Raw genomic sequence first — 27,067 nt, 5'->3', positions numbered from 1 at the left:
GGTTAACTGTCACCTGTCAGGAGCTGAATAGAAACTTGTGTGTGTCTGTGCTGGTCTCAAGCAAATGAAATAGCATGATGAAAAACGTGTGGTCGGATTATGTGGACTGCACTATACTCGTCACTTTAGAAGTGTTTGCACAAAGCCCAGACCTAAACACCTTTGGGATGAATTTGAATGCCGACTGTGAGCCAGAACCCATCACCCAACGTCAGTGTCTGACCTAACTGATGCTCTTCCGACTGAACAGGTACAAATCCCGCAGACTTGGTTTAACATCTAATGGAAGGCCTTCCCAGAATAAATTGATGTCATTTTTTTTAGCCACGTGTTTGAAATTAAATGTTCATCAAGGTCAGCCTCTTGTTGTTTTATTTAGTTTTTAGTTAGTTTATTTATTTATTATAATATTTATTTATTTTCTTATTTATTAAATGAATCATTTTTTTAAATCTAAATAGATTTTTAAAATAAGTTTCTTATTTATTTTATTTGATCTTGTTTTGTTTTTATTTTTTCTTATTTAAAAACGACACATTAAAATAAAATTTAATGTGATGTTTTTTTATTTATTTCTGTTTTAATTTTTGAAATTAATTAGAAAATAAAATATGATGCTTCTCTAGTTTAAAAATAATTATTTTATTTAATTTTAATTTTAATCAAATGACAAACTAAAATAAAAATCTCTAGTTTTGTGTCAATGAAGGGGGTACTTGAGCCTTACTGTTGAAGCTGTGGGGCTATACGAGACAAAGATGGTTGAGAAACGCTGTCTTCTGGAGACAAAAGATGTGGTAAAAATAGAGCTTTGTTTTTACAAGGATGGAGACAGTTTAAGGACTAAATGATTCCCTAATTATTGGCAGTCATGGTTTCTCCCCTCCCTCCCTCGGCTCTCACACACTCAAGCTTGTATTAGCTCTGCGATTGCTACAGACAGCTTGCGCCTGGGGCAACCCCAACCGCAGCCCATAATGATCCAGGCTGTTGCCATGTTTACATGTGTGTTTATGTTTGAGGGAACGAGTGAATGATGAGGTGAGCGTGTCTGGTTGAGCAGGCAGAAGAGCGAGGGAAATTGGTGTCATCTCAAGCATAGATTTAATTAGCTGATGAATTCCAATCCTGACATGCCGAAGCCGTGAGGAGTGAAGGAGTAGTATCGATTGGGGGGAGGGGGGGTAGGTAGAGCCAAGAGAGAAAAGGGTATTCGCTTGTGCATGAGTCGCCTGGGGCACGGGGACTTTCCCAATGTCAGACATTACTTCTGCCCCCCTGACAGTTCCAAGTTGCTGTGGAAACACAAAGAAATTGCTTTCGCTGCACAATTTTCTACAAGTCTGCTACTCACTTTGGATAACGCGTAAAATGCGACAGCACGTACATAAACAACCAAATCCCTGTAATTTCCATGTCTTTTCTTAGCCTACAAATGCATACAGGGAGCAATTTGGAGTTCACAGCACGTTCTCTTGCATCAACGCAATGGCTACTGCTACTAGAAACGGCTGGAACGAGCAAATTACGGTATCGGTGTTCCTCTAATAGCACTATTTTGGCATATTTGTGACATTTGTAATCAGTGTCCTGGCTGTTTGTTTGGAGAAAACAATGCCCAAGAAATGAAAATTGCTTGCGGGGTGGCAAGATGCCGTGAAAGCTCTCCGCAAGGCACAATCTAAAAACATAAATCTACTTGTACCTGACAGAAACATGTCTCTCTTAGTTCTAACTGGTATGATTGAATGTTTTGGCACACATTTAAGAGCATGTTTGCACAGTCCAAAAAACTTAAGGCTAATTATCCCAGCAACGGTAATGATAGCTATTGGTCGACCGCCAAGCAACACATCTAAAGTCAATCCTTTGCAGCATTATAAGGATTATTTTGAAAGCGCTGCGAATGTGCGTTGCGAAGACACTTAAATATCGTTTCAGTCTCACGATAATCAGCTGTCAGTCGCTTTTTGTTTTCATGCTGAGGTGTGGTTACAGATGCGCACTTGGTTATTTCAGAACGAATTCAGATCATGCCTGTTGCAGAGGGTTTGTCTCATTGGTAAATTGTGTAGGTGTGATTCTGAGAAGTGTGTGTCAAATTTGAGGAACAGGTTAGATTAGTTAGTCTCTCCCTCTCTTTTCTTTTGCTCAGTCCCTGTCTGTCTTTCTCACCGTATCTTTACCATCTCAGTTTCAGTCAGGGATTCCCCGGCTCGCTTGTGTTTGGGAATTAAGTATGTCTGAACTCGTTAAACTAGAGCAGCATCATGTAATAATTCAGTCGCATGATGTAGCACCCCAAACTATTTGCAATATTAAAGTAGTTCACCCAAAAATGTTCATTTATTAACTAACTCGTACCCTTGACCCTAACTTACATATCCCATGACTTTCTTTCTTTGTGGAACACATGGTTGTTGTCAATGGTTGTTTTCTTCCATGCAGATAGGGTTTCCAGTTATCAATGCGAAAGTACAAAACTGGTATTGTGCACTACATTAATCTTACAGAGTTTTGTGAGAAACAGGCCTCAATTAAAATCTAAATTTACAGATAATCTTGGCATCTGCTTGTTCTCTATCCCGCTTTCATGATAGAAGGGACGACGATGATTTGTGAACATTGTTCTTTTGAGTCAAATCTTATCAGTGAATCAGTTCACAAAACCTTTTGAGGTTCAGATTGTTAGTTGAAACTATCACATGAACAAAACTGACCATCAAGCACACTATTAATTCAAACTAGAGAGGTTTCTTAGATAAAGCGACTACATTTAAAGGTGCTCTAAGCGATGTCATGTGTTTTTTAGGCCAAAACATTTTTTGTCACATACAGCAAACATCTCCTCACTATCCGCTGGCTGCCTGTCCCCTGAACACACTGTAAAGAAACGCGATCTCTGTAGACAGCCCATGCTTCACAAACAGCACCAAAAACAAACTGCAGCGACCCGCTCCCCAAAACATAACAAACTGTTCCAGCCAATGACCGACAAGAAGGGTTTGGGGGTGTGGTTTGGGGGGTTAGTGTGCGGATGAGGAGGAGGGAGGGTCTAGCTAGCCTCCGTTTTGTTTGACAATAGTTCGAACGTCAACAAGAAGTGACGTCACCCAGGATCGCTTAGAGAACCTTTAAAACAGAAAAAATACAATATTGTCAGATAGTATTTTGTTGTTGTTTTGATTGCTTGCAAGTTGTATGCACCGGATACAGTTATTCATACACAACATTTAGTTGTTTGACCCAATTTACATGAGCTAGAAGACAAACCCTTTGATGCTCTGTGTGTTTTCCACTAACAGCAGAGCATGCAACTCTATGCAAACAAAGACACTTGATATCAACCATCAAGGTCAAGAATGTTTCTCTCAGCTTTGAGGGTTTTGTGCCGAGTTTTATTACCAGACACTTGCTTGTTTTCATATTTCCTTAAATTATGTTTATGTTGACTCTGGCAACTTTTTGGCCTATGTTATTGGGTTATGTCATAACACTGAATTTCATTTATCCATTTACTTGTATACTTTTGCATTAAGTCTTATGCATACACGCTTTTTGTTTGCCAGATCTCCTTTGACTTGGCTGAGTACACCGCAGATGTTGATGGGGTGGGCACACTTCGGCTGCTGGATGCTGTGAAGACCTGCGGTTTAACTGACACAGTCCGCTTCTACCAGGCCTCCACCAGTGAGCTCTATGGGAAAGTACAGGAAATTCCCCAGAAAGAGACCACGCCATTTTACCCACGATCCCCTTATGGTCAGCACACACACTTATACTTTACATTTTTTGGTATATTTATAAAATATGTACACTACCGTTCAAAAGTTTGGGGTCAGTACGATTTTTTTGAAAGAGATTAATAGTCTTATTCAGTAATGCAAATTTAAATTGCCATTAAGTCAAGACAACTCACCTTTATTTATACAGCGCTTTATACAATACAGATTGTTTCAAAGCAGCCTGACAGTGATTACAGGAAAATTATGCAAACGGTTCATTCCGGCTGTTCAGCAGCTCTAAAAGAAAAGTTTCATTATTCAGCTGAAGTCAGTTCAGTGTTGATTCAGTTCCATTGTAAAGATTATCAATTATTACATTAGTACACTGTTTTCTGCAGAGCTGCTTTATAGATGAAATGATGTCATCATCCAGCTCAGTTCTTGTCCAATAGTGTCAGTGCAGTCAAATCAATAATATTGTTGAATATTAAATTGATCAAAAGTTACAGTAAACACCTTTATAATGTTTCCACAAAAATATTAAGCAGCACAACTGCTTAACATTGATAATTATAAGAAATGTTTTTAAACACCAAATCAGCATATTGGAATGATTTCTGAAGGGTCGTGTGACACTGAAGACTGGAGTAATGGCTGCTGGAAATTTCGCTTTGCCATCACAGGAATAAATTACATGTTCAAATATATTCAAATAGAAAACCGCAATTGTGATATTTCACAATATTATAGTTTTACTGTATTTTTCATGAAAGAAAATGCATCCTTGTTGAGCATAAGAGACTTATTTCAAAAAAACTTTTTTCAAAAAATCTTATTGACCCCAAACTTTAGAACTGTTGTGTATATATATTTTATATTTAGAAAATCATCATGTGTCTGAATTATTGATAACATTTCTTTAAAAGTGTTATTGCAGTAACCTTCTGCCTCTCCCTTGTTTTTATCTCGCTCTTTTTTCCACAGGTGCTGCTAAGCTCTATGCATACTGGATAGTGGTCAACTTCAGGGAAGCCTATAACCTCTTTGCTGTGAATGGGATCTTGTTCAATCATGAGAGTCCTAGAAGAGGTCAGAGTTTAAGACACCACACACAAGATCTGCCTACATACTGCAGATAGGTTGTTCTAGTGCAGAGAAACTGAAAGTACTTTGCTTAGGGGTTAAAAGTAGGCCTGGTGCCGTTTTATTTTCATTTGGTTTTGAAAAATGTGCAGTAACCAACAGCCACTGCTATGTGTTAAACTCATAACTTTATCACCTTGTTCATCAAACCATATGACACATATATCATTTTGCTGTTGGTCAGTCTTAACAACTCAACCCACTTTTATAACAAATTAACAGTGAGAGTTTAAAAATGCAATTCTTGCACACAAATACATTTAGAATTTATAAATGCTTCCAGTATGTTAAAGGTTCACTCAAGAAATTAAAGTTTTTTTTTTCCATCATTTACACGCCCTCATGTCGAATGTACACAAACGAAGATACTTTGAAGAATGTTTTTTTTTTTTTAGGTGAACTTTCCCTTTAACTTAATTCAACTACCCTACAGTTCAAAAGTTTGGTGTCAATACCATTTTTTCTTTCTTATGCTCACCAAGGCTGCATTACAGTAAAAACAGTAATATTGTGAAATACTTTTACAATTAAAAATAAGTTTTCTATTTCAATCTATTTTAAAATGTAATTTATTCCAGTGATGACAGCTGAATTTTCAGCAGCCATTACTCCAGTCTTCAGTGTCACATGATCCTTCTGAAATGCTGATTTGATGATCAAGAAACATTTATTAATTTTGGTTGAAATAAACATTTAACATTTATTTGCATGAAAGAACTGCTAAATGAAGTGTGGATTGTGGAAACCATTATACATTCTTTGATGAATAGATTTATCTAATGCTGCAGCAACCTGTATTTGCAATATAAATATTTTATAGGAATATAAATGTCTACTGTTATTTTAAAAGTATTTATTTCGGGGGAAAAATCTTGTTGACCGCAAATTTTCCGCAAAATAAATTCACTTTAATGTATTTTAAGAACCAAAAGATTTGGTAAAAGATCAGGCAAATTTATCAGTCCATTTTGTGTTAAATTGTCTATTTTAGGTGTCATGCTTTCAAAGTTTGCTAAGTAACTAATATTTGCTACTAGAAACCTCTGGGGTGTTTGTTACCCTGTGAATGCGCTGTCAGTGTTGTGATGGCAGTCACAGCGCAACTGAACTGTTTTCATTGCAAGTGTGTATCGTGACGCAGCAACTAGGTGGCTTCCATTATAAGTGGCGACATTTTCAGTGATTGTAATCGGAGTGACAGTTTTGTTCTATCACATGTATAAAAAGTGTTTAATTTCTAATTCTGATAGAATTCTACTTATCTAGCCAGCAAATCAAGATGGCTCTCTAGGTTTTGTGACATACAATTGCTGTGTCCGAAACCGTTCACTCATTCACTAATCCCTATATAGTGTATGGCATTTGAGTGCACTGTATCTGCAAGGAGTGAGTGAATTTGGACGCTGACGTATACACTGTGCGTCGGAGAGCTGGAGCTGTCGCAGAAACGGCTTCATCACACGTAGTGATAAAACTCCTTTTATCTTACATGTTACTTACTTTATAAAATAATGTTAACAACAATAACAATCATAATGACTTTGTAATTATATATACCTCCGTGCCAGCTTTGTAGTTTCATCGATTGAAATTGTTCACGCTCACAGATGACGTGGTCGTTGAGCGCCTCAGGCGACCGTTATGATTACATTCAAATGAATACGTTATTAATATTTCATTTAATTTTAAAATTCATCGATATAATATTGTCTCAATATTTTTTAATGTTTTATTCAACTAATGATTAATAAAAATAAAATAAAAAAAACTTACAACTAGCATGAAATAAATGTTAAAGCAGAAATAAGAAAGCTGTAAAGTAATTTCTGGTTTAAACTCGCTCGCTCCTGCACTTTCACGCGAGCTCAGTCCTCTCCGCAATGGATTGTGGGAAATAGTGCTTCAGCAAGTGTACATTTGAATGTACACTCGAATTCAGAGAGGATTGTAGGTAAAAGTAGTGAACGAATGTAGGGAATGATGTCGTTCACTCAGAATTCGGACACCGCTACAAAATGGCCGACACCCGATATAGTGCACTATATAGTGGAAAGGGAGCGGTTTCTGACACAGCTAATAACAGTGCTGTAGACTACAGTAAAGGAAGTGATGCAAGAGTCCAGGGAGAATGTTGTGTGTGTGGCCAGCTTCATTGTGATTGGTTTACGGGGGAGTATCATGACATAACATTTGGTAAAGGGTGCAGCCATGACATCTTCTCAACAACAAGAGTGTTGTTCTGTGCCCCCACCCACAACCCCAGAGCACAGGAAGAGCAGTGATATCATCCACTAGCGTTAGTTGCAAGAATTTTTACGCCGGTGAAAAAAATATTGCCAACTAGACTTTTAACCGACTGTGTGTGTGTGTGTGTGTGTGTGTGTGTGTGTGTGTGTGTGTGTGTGTGTGTGTGTGTGTGTGTGTGTGTGTGTGTGTGTGTGTGTGTGTGTGTGTGTGTGTGTGTGTGTGTGTGTGTGTGTGTGTGTGTGTGTGTGTGTGTGTGTGTGTGTGTGTGTGTGTGTGTGTGTGTGTGTGTGTGTGTGTGTGTGTGTGTGTGTGTGTGTGTTGATAGAAGACGAGGAAAAAGGGAGTACAGGGGTGGAGGAGGGTTAGAGATAGCTAGACAGGGGGAGAGATGGATGGGATAGTGTGAAAAAAGCCAACTTCATTTCCTGTCCGATCGCCGTGGTAGCCTCCCGTCATTGGGCGGGCCGGCGATGATGAGTTAATCTGGTTTGGAATTCACTTCGGAATTTCAGCGGTGTCCACTTACACCAATAAACAAACCAGCTTCGAAAGAGTTTACGAAAGATGAGAAGAGTAAAATAATCTGTTACAAATCCACCACAGACGTCTGGGGTGTGTGCGCATGTGAAAGTAGTTGCACTTTGACACCTATATAGATTCGTACGCCTAATAGTGTGTAGTTCTAGATGAGAGAAATGGTCATGCCAGTCAATCAGACAACATCTAAAGGGCTCCTCCATTACACACTCATCTCTCGTCTTTTTGTTTGCTCACATTCCCTCTTTCCTGTTGAAAGACGAGCGTTTTAAGAAGTTAAACCTCTCCAGGTGAGAGGGGCTGCACCTGTATGAAGGTGTCGATGGACCTCTCACCTATCGCAGACACACACGCGCACACGTACACACTGCTGGATGAGCTGTGAGATGTTTTGCTCTTTCACTTCTTGACTACCCACCTCACACACCTGTGTTTGTGTTGTTGTGCAGTCATGGCAACAAAGAAGGGAAGTGAAGGAGATGCTCCTTTAATGTCTCAAATTAAACATCAGTCCTCACCTTGTATCTCTCTCACTCTCTATCTTTCCTACACACTCCCACATGCACTCCAAAGCTGGCATAGTTTGTCACTTTGCACTTAACAATAAGGATTTTTTTCTGCTTGCCCGCTTGGGCCAGTAGTTCACATTTTCTTCTTGTCCCGCAATGTTTTCACTGGCCCCAACACATTTATTTGTATTATTATTATTTCATAAAAATATTATAGAGACAAACTCATTCTTGCAAAACAAGGTCAAAAATATATTTTCAATCTTTGCCACGTGACCTATATTTTGATTGAATACAATTTTTTTTTGCCTGTAAAAAAAGCTTTTGTCTAATGTAACTACCTATGATTTTCAGGTATGTGAGGGTCATTGATTTATTTTTATATAAAAAATATAATACAATTTATTATATACCATATTTTTTTATGGATAGAATTTAATATTTTATATTTTACATTTATAATTTTACATTTATACATTTAATTTTTATGAAAAAAATGTTTAAAAAAATTCTGGTTTATTTTTATTATACATTTTTACATATGAATGTATTTTTTTAAATCAAATTAATCCAATTTGCAATAATAACGGGAAGTTATACAGTCCATAGTTACATTTTCACAACCAAATGTCACAGAAAACAAGTTTCTAAAGCATAATGATGCATGTACTGTACATAATAAAAAATAAAATAAAATAAAAATAAAGAGTACAACACAGTACTTAGCCAGTAGGGCAAGTGACCATTCAGTCATTCAGGCCCGAAACTGTCTCACACCGACTCCCAGGTCTGCAGGACATCTGCATTTTTGAGCCCTGTTACTGTTTTTCTGTTTTGACACCGCAACTTTGCCGGTTCTGAAAGAGATCAGGGTGCTGGTGTGTGTTTTTGTCATCCGTTTAAATGAACGTGGCAATCCAATGGTAGTGTATGCGTTCTTGTGTGTACATCTGCATGAATGTGTGTTCAGACATGTGTCAAGAAACAGGAACAGGGCCTTGTACTGACAGTCGTTTTTTTTTTCACATGCTGGAAATATCTGAGTGTCAGTGACTGATAGACCAGACATCTTGACTGCACTTTATTTCCACCTGGTTTGGCAGGGCGTCTTTCCATCCATTAGAAATTTCGCCTAGATACTCGACATTACCCTTGCTCATTACTCTTAAAATGTGCATTGACAGAGCCTGGGCACATTCCCACTGCCAACACGCACACCTGCAGGTCTACCGCCTGTTTTGAGGCTTTGCCGTGCTCTTGTCCGCATAATCACGGTCTAAACCAGCCCTAAACTGGGTTGTTTTGGACTTGATGAGAGCTCCCTGCGGTCGACTCCCTGCGACTCTGCTCCTCGTCACAGCTTCCCACCGTGTGCTAAGAGACGGCCTAATTACACTCCGACTGGAAACAGGAGCCGGTGCGCGGAAATGACCTGTCTTGGACTTTTAAACACACTTGCACACAGACGCATAGCCGACCCATTATTGCTGACCAGGGTTTGGTCAATCGGCTACGATTCGCTTTTTTCCCCCCTCTTTTTTTTTTTTTTAAATGAGTGAACCGAAATCAGATCCATGAATCCCCCCTGTGGCGTGTCTGTGACGACGGATTGACCCGGCTGTTTACAGTGTGGTATTTTAAACTGTTGTTCTCGTGCCAAGCTCACGCACCTGGTCGTGAGCTGCGTTTAGCACGGATTAGAAAGAGCCCTTTGTGATAGCAGCAAGCCCGCGCACGGGGGGCCCATGACGGACATCCTGCCGTGGAAAGAGTCCGTTCACTTATGATTTTTTGAATTTTCATTTTAGCTTACTTTACGGATCAGGGCTTAGCAATTAAAGATGACCCACTGGCTCAGAGCCACTGTGAAAAAGTTTCGGGTCAGTGCTATATCTTAATTTTTTTTTCATCACTATAAGCAGTACCTTGCAAATGTAAACATGGTTTTCTATGACATTTGGTTGCGAATTCTGCTTACTACAGAAACTATACATTGCCTTTTTTTTAATAAAGAAAACATAACGTTTGATAATGCGATTTATGTGTGTAATAATAAATAATATTTGTAACATTTAGACTGCATTTGGCAGATGCTTTTATCCAAATTGACTTGCATTGTATTCGAGGTATAGATTTTCATGCATTTTCATGACCTTGGCGTAGCTTGCGCCATTATCTACTGTTTGAGCTACAGGAATGCTTAAACATTATTTTAAATAGTTTTCAAATAAATGTATATTTATGCATTTGGCACAGCTTTTATTCAAAACTATTTATACTGCATATAAGGCATTTTATCAGTTAATGAACCCATGATCGTGGCGTTGCTAGCACTATGCTCTACTGTTTGAGCTACAGGGATATGCTTGTAAAGCATTTTCTAATAAATTTACATCTACGCATTTGGGAGACTCTTTTATTCAAAGCAATTTACACTGCATTTAAAGTAGACATTTTATCAGTCATTTTGCCATATGAAACCTTGCAGGAAATAAATATTGAACAATAGCTGAAACAGTTACATATTTAAAATTATTCATTTACAAAATGTAAGTATAAAATTATGAATTTAATTTAATAAAAAATAATGTGGCCAGTGGAATACAATGGCAGAGCAAGTATAAATCTAGCCTAACCGGGCAATCAGAAAAAAAAATCCTTACTCTTGAGTCTGATGTAACACCAGTGCCCAACAAAAAAAAGCATCAAACTTAGTGGAAAAAAGCTTAATATATTTGTGATGTAGATATTTGAGAATATCAGTAACTCAATTTAACAATGTTTTGCATGGGTATGTTTTAGACTGCCCAAATTTGTAGGTGACTTTTGTTTTGCAATAATAGGGCATGATCTTCCCGGCATTGCTGATTTTTTACAGAAAACTTTTATGGCCAAAAACGCACACACATGCAGGCTTTAGCCCAAGTCAAGAGCGTAATAGTCGTCATTCACTTATACACTTAAAGTAAGTGTGTTCCAGCTCTGACCTGGGCCTGGTATTATAGGCGGTGGAGGTTCTCGTCTAGAACTCCCACCTCTGTCTGATTTAAGCTATAGCACAACTCAGCAGGACATGAGACCGTCCAAGGTTTCCCACAGATGAAGCATGTGTGTGTGTGTCTGGCAGCTCAGTAGGACTTTGGACTGGCTTACAGATTCTCCAGGGTGGTCCACTGACTAGACAAGAGTCCGATTTTATCCCTGTGTGTGAATGTTAGTGCGTTTTTCTGCCTGTGTGTATGAGAGGGACACATTAACTGTTCGTTTTGGCCGAAACACACACATTTGCACTGACATTATGTATGGGGTGGGGTGTGGTAGTGGTGGTGGGGTATTCAAAATGAGTGCAATTGACAGGTACAACAAAAAAATAAAGAATGAAAAAATAAAAATGAGGGAGAGAGCCTGACAAGGCAGAATGAATGCTTCATACTAATATTTTCCCAATCTGTGTGTTCATGTTTATTTCAGGTTCGAATTTTGTAACTAGGAAGATCAGTCGCTCTGTGGCGAAGATCCATCTCGGGCAGTTGCAGTGCTTCAGCCTGGGCAATTTGGACTCTAAGCGTGACTGGGGCCATGCCAAAGATTATGTGGAGGTACTCGCACACACTCACAAATCCAGTGTTCAATTGTTTTGAGGACTTTTTACATGTGATTGTGTGTAGGACTAAATGACTACAAATAGCAATTCATGTACGTCTACCTCTCCGATAGACATCAAGTTCTTCCATGCTACGTTACGCACCAAACTGTTGCCACGTTGTCTGTATGAGTGTGAGGGCTCCATTGAGATTTCAGCCTTGTATTTTGGACTCAAACATCTAACACAAAATCTCATTTAGACTCATTTTAACTTAATCCGATGATCAACATGCTGATTTAGCATTAGTTTGAGATGAGGGCATCTTTTAAAAAAAAAAGGATATGTAGATAGAAATCTTATCTATATTTATTTTAATCATTATATACATTTACAGATCTTTAATATTTATTAATTATATGAAATCTGATAAATCTTGAATATATTTTGAAAGACAGGCACTCATTCTCTATATTATATAAAAATGGTGCACATGCTTTTGTATTAGTTGCATGCAACACCTTGATGATTCAAAATATGGTAGTGATGACTTGCCCTACTTTAAAAATCAAACGTTTGGACAAGGGTTGTGTGAGAATTCATTGCATTAGGTCTGCTGGATTGCATAATTGATTTCTTGTTCTCATCATTTAGCTTGTTGTTACTGTTGATGCAATGTGCATTCCTGTTTAATAGCTGTCTGCACTCTTATTTATTACTGTTTTTACAAGCATTACTATTTGTAGTAATGACTGATACAAAGTGTACATCAGTTCAGTTGTCTTCTGTTGCTATTTTTTTTTAAAGAAAGGAATCCAGTGGTCACATGTTATTTCTCCATAATTATTTCAACATGTATCAGACAGCTTTTTATGATAAAGATCACAAAGTTCCTGATAAACTGGAATCCAGAATGAGAGCAACAGTGCATGAAATCATCAGCAACCTATTGACAAATGATTATTTCTCTCTCTGTTTATTAATATTTGAAAATATACAAATATTTGACCGTTTTACTGTGGTTTTGATCAAATAAATGCAAATTTGTTAAACATTAGACTTCTTTTAAAAGTATTAAAAATTCTTCACTTCAAAACTCCAAACTTCTGAATGGTTGTGTGTGTGTGTATATATATAGCCGATTATATAAAATATATAGTGGAAAAAAGTAATGTTATATTCATATAATCTAATATACAACTATATATTCAGATTTGGAACTATACATTCATTTTGGTCTGCCATATGTATTTTGACCTTGCACTTTCTTTTCGATTTGCTTGTAATTACCCTCTGAGTGCACAGCCATGCTGACGTGTTTATCCTGGATTAGAGAGACCTTTAGTTCCTTTAGGTTTTTGCCAGAGTGGGAGCTTCAGGTTTGTATGTGTATGCGCATACATGTGTGAGCTGCTCCAGGTTTCCTGTGGGAACGCTGGTATTCCAGGCGGCTGAATCATGCAGCGGGGTTTATGTGGCTCAGGACTGGGGCAGATTTCGGGAAATAGGACCAAAGCTGTGAGCGTGCGTGTGTGTGTGTGTGTGTGTGTAGATGGAGTAGATCAGTGCGGTTTGCTACAGAAACAGTCCATGTATTCTACTCCATGTATTTTACCTCCAGGCAAAGTGCAAAAATGTAAAAATCTTTTGTCAGATCCATAGGTTTACATTTTTCCAAACAGACAGTGTCAATCATATTTTGTTGGCACTGTAGATACATGATGCATCCAAATGCTATTCGAGTCTGTGCAAAACCTTTAATGAGAGACATAAGACCTGTTTGAAAGTGAGTTTGTTGTGATACACACTGGAGACGCGTCTTTGAACATGTCAAGCACCATCAGTCACCATTACTGTTTATACTGTCATAAATGTGTGTACACAACAGTTTAAAAATTTGCGGTCAGTAGGATTTATTTAAAACATAAATTAGCTGCTGAAAATTCAGCTTTGCCGTCACAGGAATAATAAAAATAAAAATTATTTTAAATTGTAATATTTCACAATTTTACTATTTTTACTGTATCAATTAAATTCAGCCTTGGTAGCAATAACAGACTTCTATCAGAAACATTAATAAATCATAGTGACCCAAAACCTTTTAACTGTACTGTGTGAGATCAAAACCTTTTCTATTCATGTCTGTGTGCCCAAGTGTGTATTTTGAGTATAAGCGTACAGATATGACTCTATGTAGTTGAGGCAGTGGGAGATGAACACTGTATGTTTGTGTAAACTCTTGAACCGCGGACAGTTTTAATTGGTTCGCTGTTTGTATGACTTAATAAGCTGTTTGAAACGTGAAGCTTTATAGTTTTATGGAATTCAGACTTTCAGGCCTCCACTAAAAACATACATAAAATCAGGGCGCAAATGAAGTGAAGTTCAAAGATTCCTGTGAAAACACACAGGCTGAGCTGATAGCATAAAACTCTCGACGGGGTCTTAGAGGTTGCTGAGGTTTTTGTTATTTTTAAGATGATTTCACCTCAGAGTGACCACTTTGTTTCTCCAGCAACAAAATGATTTTGTCCTCATTCTCACCTCTCGCATCTATCCGCACCACCGACCAATCACGTACTAAAGAGAGCTCGGAGATGAATCACGCTGGTCTTTATGAGAACACGACGGCCAATCAAATCACTCATTAGCTCGGCGACCAACTGTACCTGCAATGACCCGTCACTCAGAAAGACTCTTCTTTCATAGTCGTAATGGATTGGATTTTTACAGTAAGATGAGGAGATTGTTTTCAGAGGAGACTGGGAAACCAGCTGGAACTTTTTCAGCCAATAAGATATTTTGTAGTGTGTGTGTTGCATGCATCCATAAAATCAGTGTAAAATACAAACTGATAACATATCAGCCACAGTTTTGTTGTAATGAATGAAATTGTTTTTGAAAACATGTATTTATAATTATTAATATTGTTTTTAATTGTTATTATATTTATAATCAGTATAATATACATATACTATATACGTACCGTATATACACTAAGGTTCAAGATATTGGGATCAGTAAGGTTTTTTTTATTTACAAGAAGTTAAATTCATATTTTTATTCAGCAGGAATGCATTTAATTTCTGTTCAATAATGCTGTTCCTTTGAATTGTCTTTACATTAAAGAACCGTAAATGTAACCTCTTTGCATCAGTCACACACACACAGATATATGTATATGTCATAATGTCTGACTTGTGATGTTTAATTATTAATAATAGTAACATTTAAATCCCATAACAAACACTGTAATGTCAGAGTATAGGTAGTCGGGTATGTTTTGTGATAGGCGGCGGGTGGCTGTATAGGGGTTGGTAGGACTTGATGCTCTGATGGGTATTTTGGTATGAAGTGGGTGGTTTTGTGTGAGTGTTTTTTTTATTTTGGGGTGGGGGTAGGAGGTGGGGGCCTTAAACTCCAGTGGCCAGCATCCAGCAGAATAAATAAACACAGCTGCAAGCTGAGACCACCTTAATGTGTGTGTGTGTGTGTGTGTGTGTGTGTGTGTGTGTGTGTGTGTGTGTGTGTGTGTGTGTGTGTGTGTGTGTGTGTGTGTGTGTGCGCGCGTGCGTGCACACATTCATTCCCTCATTTCATGTGGGAGAACTTGGAGTAAAAGCTTTAAAAGCCGCTAACGTACAGATACACACAAGTACACACACACACCCACAATATGTAAGGTGATCTAGGGAAAAGGCTGATTTTAAGGTTGATTTAGCAGAGCATTTAACACAGGGCATTCCTGAGCTTGTGTAAAGCTCTCTATGCTAAGAGGTGTTTGTGAGCGACTGTTAGACTCCCCGGTTTGTATGCTTCTCCTCTCATATGAAGAATGTGGGTTTATTCCACTGTGCATCTGTGTGTGTGTGTGTGTGGCAGCTGGCTGTCTGTGTGATTGACATGGCTGAGCTCTTCCCCACTGTGATGAGGATGAAAGCAGATGCTCTCGTTTCGTTTTCTCCCTTTTTTTCTCCCCTCTCTTCACATGCCCTCTGTAACCAGAATCCTCAACTTTCAGCCTCTCACCGAGCTGAAGATATGAGGGAGAGAGGGAGTGGGAGAGGGGAGAGAGGAAGGAAAAGAATTATTGAGTGGAGGAGAGTCTTAGAAAGTGGATGAAAGAGATGAATTTTATCACATTGTCTGTTATCATGCCTGTGCTTTGGCAGTGCAGCACAGAAAATGAACATTGCAATACAGCCTCTGTGAGTTAAGAAGCTCTTCGCTCTTTGGCTTTCTGCTGCTCATATGCATTTAGTCTATAAGGGCGTTTGTTCCTGTTTTTTTGTTTTGTTTTGTGGCTTTGTTCCAAAATCTAGTGAGCATATTAATGCCTCTTAGGCGCGTTTCCTACTCGAAGGCTGTTCCAAAAGGTCAGCACCTTAATCATGATGGCTCCAAGATACCTCATACTGGAACTGATATTATATCAATATGTAATATATCAAATATTTGTAGTACAGTGTATTGTATAGTTATAGTAAAAAAAAAAAAAAAAAACTGATATATTATTATGATTTTTTTGTATTGGACTTTATCTGTTGTGCTTTTTCCCCAGAGGAAATAAATAAATAAATAATACAAAGAAGGTGATCTCAGAATGCCTTGCGACAAGCCCCGTTAAAAAAGAAATCCCAGATGCCACAGAAGGGAGAGAAATGTCAATTATAAGTTTAATTCAAATTTATATGAAATATTTTATTAAATATAATTAATTATTTTAATAATTGTTGTTTTATTATTATTAATAATACAATAGTGCACAATTAAATATTTACATAAACACTATCATTCAGAAGTTTGGGGTTGCATTTATATGAATACAGTAAAAATAGCATTAATAAATACATTGATCTAATTATTACATTAAAATGGTCTGTTTTAATGTTTTTTAAAAATGGCAAAGCAGTCATTACTCCAGTCTTCAGGGTCACATGATCCTTCAGAAATCATTTTAAAATGCTGATTTGGTGCTCAAAAAAATTCTTATCAATGTTGAAAACTGTGTTGGTCTGCTTAATTTTGTGTTATGTATTATAATGCTTATTTATTTCCCCATTAGCTTATCAACATGCTAACATCAAACTCTGTTTATTATAAGTCTAGTTTCCTGTGAGGAGTGCTATTTTTGTACTGCACTGCTGCCTATGTAGAGCGTTCCAAATCAGTCACTTCTGAGGTTCCATTACAGTTAGAATGCTGTGCCTACGTAGACGGTGGGCAGAGAGACAGCTTACTAGGTTTTGGAGCAGAACTTGTTTGTCTCTTTCTTCTCTTGCACACACGCACGGTTTCTTTTTGAATTAACGACTCCAGGGACGTATCCAGTCTAATGGTCTGCGGTCTGTTCATTCTCTGGAATAGATATGAAGACTCACCACTGTTTCTAATGCCGCTGTAATATCAGGCTCCCTCAGCTAACGTCTGTTTTCTCTTAGTGTGGAGTCACACCCATACGCTCTCGATCCCAGACCTGGCTGACCTCTCCGTCACCTCTCACCTTGTCCTTTCTCACTGAGTTACAGACCTCCTATGTCGCTCCATTTTCTGTCCATTTCATTTTTCTCTTGCGCACTCAGCAGCCAAAGTCTGTCATTACAGTGGAGACACTCACACTCGTACACACACACACACACACACATATTCATTCACACTCCATCATTCAGTGGAGTCGCATATTTCCCCTGACAGCTTCTATATTAAGCTCCAGAGTTTTTGTCTTTTGCAACATCGAGACCAAATAAGTAAATCTAACCCTCTGTTGACTCACCACAGAAAGTAACAAGGGGTGTGTGTGTGTGTGTGTGTGTGTTGTGCCATTCATGACTTGTGTACCATGGTTTGCAACAGCCCACATTTTCCCACTTTCCTCCATGTTAGCACACCAGTTTTCCACACAGCTGAGCCTAACCGTGACACAATATTACCGCAGCGTTTGCTTTTTGTCCACCTTTAAACAAAGTCACACAGTTTTTGCCATGAAGACAGATTTTAATAATAGAACAATGTGACTGCAATTAAAGGGATAGTTAAGACTAGGGTTGGGTATCGGTTGGGTTTTATCCGATTCCAGTACCTACTCTGTATTTTTTAAACGGTTCCGGTGCTTAAACGGTTCTTAAATCGGTACTTAAGAAAATGAAACCGTACACACTTTATAAAAAAATAATACCCTTTAATTTACAGGGCCAAACTGGACACAATATTAACTTAAATCTTTAAACAATATAAATACAAGTAACATATGGTAATAATAAAACCAATATAAAATAAAAATTCATATTTACATAATATCAAATGAAACAATATTGTATCAAAAAATGTAATAATACTAGAGATTAATAGAGATTACTGCAGAGCTGCCAACTCTCACGCATTGACCGTGAGACTCACGCAAATGACCCTTTTCACACAGAAAAATCGCGGACAAAGAGGACACTGACACCGACAGACAAGACAGAGAAGGTTACTTTTGATATGGAACTAATCCACAGCTGTCAGATTCTGTCAATATTTTTACGAGATTCACACAATAAATAACGTTTTGGCTCTTTGAAATGTGACAGATCGCTGTAGCGCGTCAGTTCAAACGGCACGTGATACAGCAGCCTACAAATCCACTGCTTCTTAGCTACGCAGCGCAGTGAACCTATGAAAGAGAACATCTCTGGTTACTGGTGTAACATATCTCTCAATAGGGAACGGGACGCTGCCCGGACGCTGCCAAGCTGCTCGCGCTGCCAACCAGCTTTCTTTTTCGGCAGAGAAATCTGAGGAGTGAGGAGCAGATGGCGCGCGCGGGCCAACATAATATGACGACGTCAGTGCGTCGAGGCGGCGCCCGCGCCATTAGCCAATTAATTGGCTTGATTCTATATGGGATTCAGACTATAGGCACACCCAGAGGGCGTTCTGACATGTAGTTTTACACGTGAAATGCAGCCAAACCTTGCGAGAAAGAGCGCGCATGCGAGACAGAAGAAACTGTGCTCCAAACTGTGTAGCACACGCACGGCGGAGAGGGAGAGAGCGAGAGACCTTGCGTGTGTGTGTGTGCCTAATGAAGTTAGGCACCGAAATCAGGCACCGAAATTTTCGTTCTTATTCGGTCTGGTTACTACCGTTTACGTCGGAACCGGTTCCCTATTGGCACCGAATTTCGGTACCCAACCCTAGTTAAGACAGAAATTAAAATTCTGTCATTTGCTCACCCTCATGTCGTTCCAAGCCTGTATGACTTTCTTTCTTCCATGGAACTCAAAAGAAGATATTTTGAAAAATGTTTTTGTCCATACAAGTTGAAAGTCAGTGGTGTCCAGTGTTGTTGGACCCCATTGACTTGCATTGTATGATAATAAACTGTGAACACTGTTGAAAGAAATTCATACTGGTTTGGAATGACATAAGGGTGATGACAGAATTTTTATTTTTAGGTGGACTATCCCTTTAAACATGTACATGAGATTTATCTTATGTATTATCTATTAACTTATCTATTAATTCTTGGATTTTTAATTAGTGTCAATTACATGTCCATACTGTGTTGCTGTATCATTGTCAAGGGAATTAAACATTAAAGTAACAAAAAAGTGTATTGAAATGGTGTAAAAGTTAATAGATTTGAGTCTCATGGCAGTGAAGGTGTGTGTGTTTGTGTCTCAAGACTGAAGACAGGCCTTGTTTGTCCATTAGAGCGTGAGAGGAAGTCCAGACCACACCGTTTGAAGTGATGCAAAGTTCTGGTGTGTAAATGTGTGTGTTTGTGAGTTGCATTTACTTACTGGAAATGAAAATATCCCACATCTGTCACGTTATTCCACTCATAAATAATTCATATTTGCTTTCTGTCTCTATGACTCTCACTCTTTTTTTTTTTTCTTCTTCTGTCTTTGGGTTTTGTTCTGTAAAGCTGACAGATGTTTCTGTATCTGTCACTCCTGTTTCATCATTTATTTATCCAGTCACTCGTGCGCACAAATTTTTTTTTTATATATCTGTCATGAATTATTAATAAGCAGGAAAGACCATTAATGCTGTACATTATTGGATGGAAAAATATAAGTACACACAGGCACTTTTCTTTTGTAATGTTGGGGTTTGCCAGTAAAAACAACAGTTGTTAGGGCAGCATATGTCACATGGACACACAGTCACTCTCACCGAGTTTTGAGACGAGGAACAAGTGACACAGAAGAGAGGTGTGTGTGTGTGTGTGGTCAAGAGAAAGAGACTGTTTGCCAAATGGCATATGTATGCTGAAAACAGAGTACCACTGTAACACATTATTCTGGAAACACTGAAGGAACACAGTGTGTGCGCCCTTTGTCTGTCTGTTGAGAATGGAAGATAAGTGTACTGCCTATAAGTACTGTATACTGCACACTGCTTTTTGAAAGTAGGATGAGAATGTATTTATTTACTACTTTCTTTAGAAATAGTGAATATGCACTACCCTTCAACAGCCCCATCCCTCCCAATTTTTTTGTTTTAGTTTTTTTTCTTTCAGGAAATTGATCTCAAAAGTGACAGCCTTTTATAATGTTACAAAAAATAGATTTTAAATAAATGCTGTTCTTTTGAAATTTATATTCATTAAAGAATCCTGGATTTTTTTTATCACTGTTTCCACAAAAACATTTAGCAGCACAACTGTTTTCACATTGATAATAAATAAGGAATGTTTCTTGAGCACCAAATCATGATTTCTGCAGGATCGTGTGACACTGAAGACTGGAGTAATGATGCTGAAAATCCAGCTTTGCATCACAGGAATAAATTACATTTTTAAATATATTTAAATAGAAAACAGTTATTTTAAATTATAATATTTCACAATATTACAGGTTTTACTGTATTTTTGAACAAATAAATGCAGCCTTTGTGGTGTATATATTATTTATATTAGTATTATATTCATTAATTTCTTTATTCATTCATTTATTATATTACATTTATTGTTTTACAAATTTTTTTTGTACAGTAACAAAAAAAAAAACTAAAACCACAATTTTTGTGTGTGTGTGTATTAACCAAAGCTGAGTGTGTGTGTGTGTGTGTGATTTCTATAATCTGGTGAAAAAATGTAGAATGTAATAAATCCTGTAGAAGCTCCTGCCAATCAACCCACACTCACTGAAACAGGAGAGCTCAACTTTCTCCTTTGAGAGTGTGTGTGTGCTGTCCACATTCACAGTCTGCTGTTGGGTCATCAGTCAGCTGTGGTAATCTTTGTGATGACAGGCACTGGCTTTAGCGATGAATGGAGTTTCCATAGCAATACGTGACCACGTTACCTATTTATCTAAAAATCTGATGTTGTGACGGACACAGGCGGCCATCAAACTATAGTGTCATGTAGGAGGAGGGAGATTTGTGGAGCCTCGGCATGATGTGTGTGTGTGTGTGTAAACGTGTTTGTGTGCGGCAGTGTGTTTAGATATGTGGGTAATATCATGCCCTGCTATATGTCTGTCAGTGTGCCCGCCTCGAGAATTCAAAAGCATCCCTTCGGTGACTACAGGCTAATGTAACTGGCCATCCTTTGACGGCCCGTGTGTATACGTAAAGAGGTGATAAGTGACTTAATGAGTTTTCTTACCTTTTCACCCGCTGCATCTAATGGAGCATCTCGCACACTTAACTGACATGTTTTAAATGATGCTTTCAGGACTCCATCATCTTTCATCACGTGTGTGTGTGTGTGCGTATAGATTGTTAGCAGTTTGTTGCATGTCTGGGTTCAATAGTTTTTGTTGAGTTGCTTGGGAAGTGAACACAATAGCCTTTCCTATATGTGCAAGTGCATACATACAAACACACATTCACACACATACGTCCTTATCCAACCCGATCTGACCTGGTCGATCCAGTCACCTCCTCATCTGGTTCTGCTTTGCCCCTCCCTTAGGGCCAGGAAATAGTTGAAGAGCCATGTGTTTCCCTGGGGCCACATTTCACAGGTGCACCACTGTTTGTCTCTTGCCTTTTACATTTGTCTTAAATAATAGAAATAACAAATACATCTCTACACAGAGAAACAGGACCCACTCTGAGCTCCACACAGTCCTGAATCTCCACGTTCAGTCATGAATACACACACACTTCTGCACATCTGTCTGTCTGTCTTTCTCAATCCCTCTGTCTATTTATCTATCTGTCATTCCGTTTATGCATCTATCGTTCTATCGATCGATCTGTTTGTCTGTGTTCTATTATATCTATCTCTGTTGTTCTATCTATTATTGTTGTACATGTCTGTCTGTCCTACCTATGTCTGTCTGTCATGTCTACCTGTCTGTCTGTCATATCTACCTATCTGCCTGTCATCTATCTGTCTGTCTGTCATATCTGTCTGTCTTTTGTTCTGTCTGTCTTTCATTCTGTCTGTCTTTCATTCTGTCTGTCTTTTGTTCTGTCTGTCTTTCGTTCTGTCTGTCTTCTCTTTGTATAATTTCATACATTCTTACTATTTTTTTCATTCACCAGTGCACATGTGCATGCACACGCTGGCCATACTATACGGTAGTTTGAAGGGTCTGGTTAAGCCAGTGAAACTAGAGCACTTTTTCATGTCACGTTTAAACATCTTAATGACACTGCAGTCTGCCATGCACCCCCAGCATTAATCATCTCTGCACTCTTACGTTACACACTCACACACACACTCATGCAGTATCCAGATGTGCGCGCTGATGCGTTTGATTGGATAATAGGCTTGGAGGGACTGTTTAATGGTCAAAGTTTCTGCTTTAGGGTTTAGGGGTGAAAGGTCAAACACTGCTCTGCCCATTAAACCTGACCGGTGGGTGTGGGGGCGTGTGTGTGCGTTTCGGTGGGTGGGGGATCTTCAATTACTTGTAAATTCACACACAGAGAGGGTTAAAGAACCCCTATTTTATTGCACAATAAAACATTTTCATACTGTTTTGTATAGGTTTATGGTCAACCACACTCTATTTCTCTCTTATTATCTCTGCTGTACTGATTTAACATCATGTCATATTATATTTGAACTGGCAAAGAATAGTTTCATGCGATATGAATACTCTCTCATACACATACATAGTCTGGACATTATCAGATATGATGTGGTGGAAATGGCATGCTCTTTTTCTGTGGGTTTGTTGGGATGTTGACTAATATGTCCCTTTCTTGATAAAGAAAAAGTAGTTATTGAATCACTGTTTGAGTGTTGTCATGTCAATACACTTCATTATTGTGTGAATGTGTGTGCGTGTGTGTGATAGAGGGAGTGAGAGAATGCTAACATTTGCGTAAAGGGCCTGAATGGTTCCTCTGTTTAAATCTCAGGAAATCAGTAGAGACTGGCTGCTTAACTGAGTGAGTGCTTCCTGTCTCTACAGGAAGTGCAGGCTTTTAGGAGGAGGAGAGGTAATTTAGAACAAGAGTGTGAGTGTTTGTGTGAATGTATTATCTAGATACCCTGTCTGCTCTCAACTAAAATTTAAGGAAAGCTTATAACATAGGGCCATTGAAATATAATTTATTTCAGTCACACAACCTACCCTTGTTAGGGGTAAGCTGTGTTATGTTTAAAAAGCATGTTTATATGATTCATATTTTCATAAAACAACCAAGCAAAAAAATTAATATTGAGAATATTTTAATCTAGTGAAGAAAATTCGATATTTTGTAATAACATTTTGTGATTAATAGTATTTCCTGCATTAGGAGTCAAAGCTCAATATAATTATTAATTGAGTCACTGACATCTGACCCCACAGCTACTATTAAAAAAATATATATTTTTTAATTTTTTTGGCTAATATTTAGTGAAAACATTTACATTCTTTTCTTTTTTTATATTTTTAATTCCCCAACATGTGTGATATACATTTTTAGACCTGAATACATTTAAATTGACTAATTCTTACTTGCCATGTAGAATATTTACTTTGCAAAAAGCAGTTTTCAGTCACAAACAGCTGTAAATGATTGCCACTTTTAAAATATTTGATCACATGACACAAAATGCAGTTTGTTATTTTAAGAGCCATTGACATATCTTACCCCCACTCTCACCTACATACGTGTTTTGTCTTGTGATCTTTTTTCAGAAAGTTTATGTAATTGTCATCATTGTTTGCAAATATATACGATTTTGTTTTTTTTATTGCACAAAATCCATGTTTTGTGGATTTATTGCGTCTCAACTTCATGTTTGTTATTATTATCATCATAAGTTTCTCCATAATGACTTTTTTCTTTGCAGTGTTTAATCAAAAAGTCATTTGCCTCATTTCAGGCTCACGCAGCCAAACACAATCAAAACCTGATCACACAAACCATGTGGGGTGTGCAGGAAGCCTGAATATGCTACACACACGCACACTCACACAGCTGGATCTTGTTATAATCTTTACAGTAGCTGACTCGCTCTCTGTTATTAGAATTGTTTTGTACTGCTGCCATAGCTCACAATTTATGCAGTACAGGTGTTGAAGAATCACACACACCATCACGCTTGTGATCTATAGCTACTATGTGTACAGTCTGGCATTTCTCCTCCTACCCTACACACACACACACACACACACACTGTCTGACTCCTGACTCGCACACACCTCCCTACAGGTTGAACATATCATGGTCTGTCTCGCTGAAATTGCAACATATGATTCTGATTTCAGGGCCTTCAAATCCAATATGAAAAAAATGTATTTCATTATACCTTCATATATTCCTGAAGGCCGAGTGTTTTTGCACACATGCATGTCACTGTATGTTCATGAGGTTGGATGTTTCAGTGAATGTGTTTGTTTACATCTCACTAGGTGAATATAGAGTGGTGTATTTGTGTGTGTTTGTGCATGTGTTGGTAGACATGGCATTTCCTCTCTGTGTGTTCAGATTGTTGGAATGGAGGTTTGCCAAGGCAGGAATGTGAGTTTAAACGGCTCTGCAATCTCAGAATATTTCGACAGAACAGAGTTGGAGTGCTGTGACCAAACTTGAACGGTTATTTGTCATTAACAACTACTTTTAAATCATTTATTATAAATCAAGTTGTTCTTTGTTGGCAGCATTTTTAAACAAACACGTGTCTTGCCGTATTACCTGTTGACTTTAGAAATGTTTTCATTGAAACGAAGATAAAATCATTTCTTGTACATTGCTATCTGAAAAAGAAAAAAAAAATACTGAGTTTTATTAGGTATACTTGAGCTTCTGAGATACACATCCACATTACGCACACACAGGGAATATAGAATAACTGAATCCCAGCTTTCCATGACCAACAGCGATATAAAAGTCGAGTCTCAAATTTTACCCAGCATTCCTAACACAAAACCTCATAGTTCAACATGCATTCAGATTCACACAAACGGTTATTCTTTAAGGAAGCACAATGTACCCATACAATATAAATACAACAATTAACCGTTGTTATGGTTATTATTTTTAATTAATGTATTGATGACGGATGATACTCTCTTTTTTTTTTTTTTAAATAAAACCGATCCATATTTTCCATCTTTTCTAACTAACAATATTAGGTTTTTGATACCTAGTTTTATTTCAGTGTAAATGGCAATCAATTTTTGTCATTTTCGGCCATAATATAAAAACAAATCAGTGATTATATCTGGCAAAATGTCACTGGTTTTCATTTTTTTTTTTTTTTTTTATTCTCATCACACTCAAATTGAGTAATAACCTTGGAGTTTTGTGAAACGGTGTGTTTGACACTGATGGTTATCGGTGGTAATGGTTAACAGCTGATTCTCTTTGTCCTTTTTGTTTAAATGCTTAGATGCCATTGAACACATACACACACGTTTCATCAATGTCTGTCATCGTTTTTGAAAATGCTTTTTGACCATGCAGAATCTGACTAAATTATGAATTCGAGTGAATATGTTCCTTGTAATCCACAAACACATACACTCTAAGCCGCTACGTTCACATAAACACACAACGAATTTCCCTGATGTCTCACTTTCACCCTTAAATGCATTTTAATGCAGAACTCAGAGGTGGTCTGGGTGACCCTGGGAATTGTCAGCATATTTTACGAAAACACCTCCAGAGAAGAGCTCCTTCTTATGGTTTGTTTAGTTTCTTTTTAGTTCTCCGATTTCATTGGAGTCTGCAGGAGTCCAGAGAAGCAGCCATACGTGTGTGTGCACAACTTATTTTACTAGTCCTGTTTTTTTCCCAGGCTAATAAGGTTTTAATTAGGTTTTAAGCTGTGTATTTGAAATAGACTGACAAGAGGTTAAACTATCCCAGATCAGGTGTCTTAACTCCACCCAACCTCCTCGAATGAAATCGGATCGATTAAAGAACCGCTGCAGATATTAAAGCCGAATTAAACCAACAGGTATCCGAGGTTCAGGCCGGTGCTGATCTTTCACAGTTATCAAAACAGCACATTCTGTACATGCCTCCACCGCTGCCAGCACCTCGGGCCAAGCGCAAAACACTGACAAGGCTTTTGTCCTCTCTTATTCTTCAGACAAAACCGTAGGTGAAGAATTTGACAGTTTATTGGTTGGTGACTTGTATGAGTCAGTTTCAAACATTCGGCAGGAACTGGCTCCCTCTCTACCTGCATAGAGCTGCTGTAAACACCTGAAACCAACACCTTTTATTCTTTCCTTCTATCACTTCCTTTAGAGGGCTTCTTTTGTGTTGTGAATATCACTGCTAATCTGTAGATTATAGGTTTGGTCTTGTGGATGTGTGCCGATGTTTGTTTAAGCCTGGTTGTTGGTAAAGTGAGATGATTATAGTCTGTGGTTGAATGTTTAGATGAACAGGTTTATTGCAACTTTTAGAAAGATTATAGAGTTTAATAGCCACACACTTGCTGCTGTGCATTCATTTCACCTGATATAGACGCGTGCCAGCTTGCAAATTCACTGATTCATTATACAAACTAAGAACCCGCACAGTTATAAGGCTAATATTTAGTTTAAATTTCATTTTCTGGAGTATCATCAGATTGGTTGGACTGGATATAGCTTGACTGATAGCACTAGACAGGAGGTGGTTTCATCTTTTAAGGCAAAAATGACAATTTTAGCAAAATGTGCACATAGAAGATGCAGTACAATCTTTCCTCACTGTCAGGGGAAGTTGTGTCTATGATAGATTTTAATTTCTCTTCCATATCTTCCGATCAGCTAAACCATTTTAGCATATCAAAATTCGGTGACTCTTTCTATGAAGTATAAATGCATCATGATAATATCTCGTGTTATGATGCATTCGTAATATCTGTGGTTGTACATCATTGTAACCGTCGTTATAATGTATTATAGTACTTATCTATTCCAGGTTAGAATTTTGATGAA

General features: G+C 38.0%; 1 protein-coding gene across 1 annotated transcript in view; it reads left to right on the top strand.

Moving 5' to 3' along the window:
• gmds (GDP-mannose 4,6-dehydratase) overlaps positions 1-27,067 on the top strand; it is a 66,784-nt gene that overhangs the window by 15,810 nt on the left and 23,907 nt on the right. The window contains exons 5-7 of the mRNA XM_056259944.1: positions 3,570-3,762; positions 4,710-4,814; positions 11,633-11,760. Of these exons, the coding sequence (XP_056115919.1) occupies positions 3,570-3,762; positions 4,710-4,814; positions 11,633-11,760 (426 nt within the window). The remainder of the gene's footprint in view (positions 1-3,569; positions 3,763-4,709; positions 4,815-11,632; positions 11,761-27,067) is intronic.

The sequence above is a fragment of the Rhinichthys klamathensis genome, unplaced genomic scaffold (genome assembly GCF_029890125.1).
Source record: "Rhinichthys klamathensis goyatoka isolate OS25496 unplaced genomic scaffold, OSU_Roscu_1.1 h1tg000170l_1, whole genome shotgun sequence".
Classification (NCBI taxonomy): Eukaryota; Metazoa; Chordata; class Actinopteri; order Cypriniformes; family Leuciscidae; genus Rhinichthys; species Rhinichthys klamathensis.
This window is presented reverse-complemented; position numbering and strand designations above follow the sequence as displayed.